The sequence below is a fragment of the Solanum tuberosum genome, unplaced genomic scaffold (genome assembly GCF_000226075.1).
Source record: "Solanum tuberosum cultivar DM 1-3 516 R44 unplaced genomic scaffold, SolTub_3.0 scf00104, whole genome shotgun sequence".
Taxonomy (NCBI): domain Eukaryota; kingdom Viridiplantae; phylum Streptophyta; class Magnoliopsida; order Solanales; family Solanaceae; genus Solanum; species Solanum tuberosum.
In genome coordinates, this window is record NW_006239030.1 from 459,165 (window position 1) to 464,376 (window position 5,212).

The 5,212-nt window shown below is 30.3% G+C and overlaps 1 protein-coding gene across 1 annotated transcript; it reads right to left on the bottom strand.

The window, feature by feature from the left end:
• Window positions 1–1,368: 1,368 nt before the first annotated feature.
• Window positions 1,369–4,960, bottom strand: LOC102592915 (GDSL esterase/lipase LIP-4-like). The gene is made up of 5 exons (XM_006349188.2): window positions 4,654–4,960; window positions 3,478–3,651; window positions 2,599–2,759; window positions 1,782–2,055; window positions 1,369–1,697 (listed from the first exon to the last, which is right to left on the bottom strand). The coding sequence occupies exons 1-5, from the start codon at window positions 4,907–4,909 to the stop codon at window positions 1,468–1,470; spliced, it is 1,095 nt and encodes a 364-aa protein (XP_006349250.2). The 5' UTR covers window positions 4,910–4,960; the 3' UTR covers window positions 1,369–1,467.
• Between the last annotated feature and the right edge of the window lie 252 nt (window positions 4,961–5,212).

Genomic DNA, 5,212 nt, shown 5'->3' on the forward strand with positions numbered 1-5,212 from the left:
TTATTATTATTTCTGAAATATGAATTTATATTCCTCTTATAAGGTGGTAAAGAAATATGTGAATGATAGAAAAATATTATTACTTATGGATGTAAAACATAAATTAATTTTGTTTTAATTTTTTTTTTTAAGTATAAAAACCTTAAATTAATCAACTTTTTATCATGTTAACAGCTTAAAGGGTATTTCAGACATTTTGATAAAAAAAAGTGTATACCAGCACTTATTTGCCAAACACATCAACAACTTTTTTTTCAACTGCAGCACTTTTATCCAAACACATAACTACTTATTTTAAAAATAAGTTCCAGCACTTTAAAAAGTTACTTTTTAAAAGTTACTTTTTTTAAGTCAATCCAAACGGGCTCTAAAGCCTATATAAGTACCCCTTGCCTTCTTTCCAAGTATATCATTTTCTTTTGGCTGCTGTTGGAACGTGTATAGAAATGGAGAACGTGTATAAAAATGGTTATTAATTGGGAAAATTGTATAAAATAGCAAATTATTAATTCAAATTAAATGTTATAACGATAGTTTCATTTAATTCTAATCCGTAGCAAATACTTTTCATTTGCTTCTCTCCCCAGAAATCTCGTTTGCCACTCTCCCTGATCTCGCACGTCACTCTCTTCGCCTCTCTCACTTTTATACAAACACAAATGTATAAATTGCATTTGTGTTTGTATAATGCGAGAGGAGACTGTATATACAAATACATATATTTTCGTCTTATACACTTATAATTATACAAATACAGATCTTTCCCTACCAGTTCTCTTTTGCCTTTCTCTTTTTCTCGCTCTATACAAACACAAATTATACAAATTACAATGTATAATTTGTGTTGTATAAAGCGAGAGAGAGAGAGAGAGAGAGATTTGATATACAAGTGTTTTATTTCGATTCAATTGTATACAAATTTAAATTTTATGCAGATATACAAACACAATCATTGATACATATCATAATAGTTACATATATACAATTATCTAACTGATATACATATACAATTGCTGCGTTTTTATACAAACAAATGTCTGCCTGCGATTTATACAAATCTGATGTTCCATAGCAAGCATAAAATTTGCTATGGAGCGCAATTATACAAACTATAGCTATAACATGCAAATATAATTTTTATGTTTGTTAAACCTAAATTTTACTCTTAACTATAGTTATATACCGTGCCTAATTAATATTAATGCGAAAGTTTTATATACCACAAGGAGTGGATGGAATGACGACGAGTTTTTTATTTGAAAGGTCGACATTACGAAAAGTAGTTTCGATTTTCCTTTAATCCTAATTAAGTCTAGTAATAGTTGAATCGTCACAATATGTTAGGCTAAAACAGTTCAAAGTATACTCTTAATATGATTCACCCACAATAATAATAAGAGAAAGAAAAAAAAAACAAGTTATTTAATTTGTGAGTACACAAGCAAACATAGGAGTGGTAATGAATTTCTAGGTACAAAAGTGATGCAAGTCCAGAGGTGGAGTAGAATAATTAGTGGAGAGTATTTTGGAAGCAACAATTGAATTAGCAAACTCAGTGTAGTGAACTCCATCCCAGCTGACATATGCACCACTTTCCTCGCACAGAGTACATCCACTTTGACGACAAGTTATGTTGGAATTATAGTTATAAGGCGGACCCCCATAACCACAACACACCATCAATGGATTTTGAATACCTAATAACACATGTTGGATTCAAAAATATTAATCAATATAAGTATGACACACGTAGAATGTTGAAATAAACAAAGTAAACTCACCATAAGTGCTAGAATTGGCGATGAGGTCGTACTTGATGGCATACATATCGACATACACAATGGTTGTGTCCTTCATTTGGAGCCTCAATTGTTCACAAAGAGCGCGCAATTGATGGTTAAATGCTTGTGCAGCTTCGTTCATAGACTTAACACATCCATGATCATCAACATCGTTCGAATTACTTGCATTTCTAGTGGCAACCTTTTGTGGCAAACAACCTAATGGTCCCGTGTTATGAATCCAGAAATTCTTCCCTCCATGTTTGTATATGCCCTGCATTGATTTAGTGAAGGTCTTCAATCTGAGGGTAATTTTGAATTATAGTGGTTAAATTAGGTCATTGCCCAAGCTTTATAAGGAGTCCACTCATTTCATTAACCACCAATGTGAGACTTTTGTCATTCTTTTAACACCTCACCTCACGCCCAGTGCTTAGCATCTGGTGCAACTGCTCTGATACCATGTTAAATTAGGTCTTAAGCCTAACCTCAAAAGCTAGCTCAAAGGGAGAACGATTGTCCAAGCCTTTTAAGAAGTCTACCCATCGATCTCATTAACCACTAATGTGAGACTTTTGTCATTCTTTAACATGGTCAAATGATAAGGGGTATTGTTAAACTTCTTAGTTTTCTTGAAGAACTTAAGACACGTGGACTTCATCTATTTCATGTTGTAGCTCCGTTAATAACAAGGAAAAACATGACGTTTCGCTAACAAATGAACCAAGAGTGTAATATAGACAAAAAATGAGCAATTTCGAATGATATAGGGACAAACTTGGACTTTTATAAAAAGAAGAAGAAAAAAAAAGCTCACCAGAATTGCATCTTGAATTTCTGATATGAAAGTAGGGATCTTTTCAATAACTTGAGAAGCTTGTGAAAGGTAAGTGAATGCACCAGCAAGATCATTTTGTCCTATGTCTATCATGTATATTGCCTTCTTCAAATCTAATTTATCAACCAACTCTTCCGAACCTTGTCAAATTACGAGTCCAAAGTTAGGACGTTAATATCAGTCAAAAGTAACATATTGTTCAGATGATCACTCAATTAATAATTGAATTGTTAATTATTTCAAGGAATCACATACTTCCTCTATTCAACAATAGTTTTTCACTATTGACTTGTCATATCCCTTCAGAAACACTAAATAATAGGGGTAATATTACTATTTTATCCTTTGACTTTATTAAATTAAATGCTTTGAAAAATATGTTAGATGATAAATATTACTACCTCTGTCCACTTTTAATGGTCATAATTTCCTTTTTTAGAGTCAAACGATAATAACTTTGACCAACATTTTGCAATGTATTTTTTCATCATATTGATATTGATATTGATATGGAAAAAATTGAAATTTATAGTACTTTAATTTTCGTATAGTTTTTGAATATCTAAATTTTTTGTTTGAAATATCGAATTAATGTAATCTAATTTAACTTTGAAAATTAATTAAATTGGCTTTCGAAAAGCGCAGCATGACAACTAAAAGTGCACAAGGGTAAAATAGACACAAAAGGTAATTGTCTTGATTTTCTAAACTGGACAGTATTATTGGACAATTATTTTTAGTATAATGAACAACTATTATTGGACGGAAGGAGTATCTTTTTCATATAATTATTAACTAAGTGAAAATATGAGAAATCAACTCGATACTATAATATTATACTATAGTAGTAAATATTACCTTTGGATTGTAACTGAAGAAACCTTACAAATTGAAGAACTTGCGTACTCAGACTAAATAAAACATTTTTGGGGAGTATAGTTGCACCTCCAATTGCAAAATTTACCCCGTTCTTAAAATTCGGCCTTACAGATTCCAGATATGGAGTCAAATAGCTCATATTCAAATTTTCACCTGTAATCGAGGAGTCAGAAACTTTACTAAGAAAATTTAAAAGAATATAAAATTTAAATATGAACCTATTTATATTCCGCGTTTTTAAATGCATGCAAAAGAATTTGATTGTAATTCATGATTGAGATATCTCCCGTGACAAAATTTCACAGTCTAAATTTGAATATATTAAATGCTACATACGTAACTTATAGATATTTGACAAATAAAATATTAAGCACACCGAAATAAAAGAAAAAAAAAAAAAACTTCACGGGCTCAATATAAGCCATTTTGAAATAAAAAATTTATAATATTAAAAATTGAAAATATCTAATTTAGAAAAAGAAATTTCTGCAATATTTCTTGAGTGAGTTGATAAAAAAAAAATTCTAAAAAAACTTGTGGGTGATTGATTGTTTACCTACCGGCTACCATATAGTTTCACGGGTTAAAAGAGTGCTTGAAAAGTGGAAACTGTACAAAATAAATCAAGATTGCAAATGGAGATCAGTAATGGTTTACTAGTTGAACATGAAAGAGACATTTTTACTTTGGAATCAAGTGATTTTGATGCATATATAGATGTTGGAAATGAATGAAGGTTTTGGTGAAAAAACGATGTCTTTCGTTTCCGTTTACATTTTTTAGTTTTTAAAAAACGATGATTTTACGTTCCTTCTTACGTAATATTTGCATAAGTCCGGAAGAATATCTATGTTATATACGCACAAAAAATGTTTTTTGTACCCTGTTAGCACATTGTATATTAAAATTTTTCAGCAAAGTGATTCAATTAAAAAGACTTTATAGTCGCAAAAACATTACTTATGCTATATCCAAAATAACAAGTTTCAAAAGTCTAATATCCATACAAATATTCTACCATATTTAAAACTATTATTTGCTTCAAGCCAATATATAAAAATTGAGAAGATTGACTTTCTAAAAAAAGTATTCTCTGACGAATTAAATTACGCCACAAAAATTGAAACGTAAGAAAGAGTAAGAAGAAGGGCTTACAAAGGAAGTCAAGAATCAATCGTCCATCACACAATCTATCAGATGGCTGATGAAAAAAGGCACGACCATCTGGATATCCAAATCGAATTCCATGAGCAGCTGGATAACCACCTGTGTCTGAATTTGAATCTCCAAAATTGAAAATTACCATATTTTTACTACACTCACAAACAACAACGTTAGCTAATTGACACATCCAAAAACAAACAAGTAATATAAACGTATAACTTGTTCTACTTCTCATTTTCATATTCATATATATAAATATTTGTTGTTGTAATGTTTTTAACAAGAGTGTATTACACAATTTATGATAAGCCTATAGCCTATATTATATATTTATATAACACAAATGAAGTTAAACTACTTGGCACACATTCTTTTTTCCCGTGAAGTGGAGCAATAGGTGGAGTAAGAGTGCACTTCTTACCTATAGGTACGGACCAAGTTCAGTATTTTCGACGTTGAATATATATAGAAATATATTTAAGCAAAAATCATTAAAATTTTAATAAATAAAAGTTTACTAACCTATAAGTAGGAAGGTGTAATTATACGG

Bases quoted from the DNA above. Each gene is read 5' to 3' on its own strand.
- LOC102592915 (XM_006349188.2), bottom strand. From the start codon at position 4,909: ATGAATATGAAAATGAGAAGTAGAACAAGTTATACGTTTATATTACTT. The intron at 2,056-2,598 runs GTGAGCTTTTTT...AAATCAATGCAG, and splicing joins AAATTCAAGATGCAATTCTG to GGCATATACAAACATGGAGG. The intron at 1,698-1,781 runs GTGAGTTTACTT...ATGTGTTATTAG, and splicing joins CGCCAATTCTAGCACTTATG to GTATTCAAAATCCATTGATG.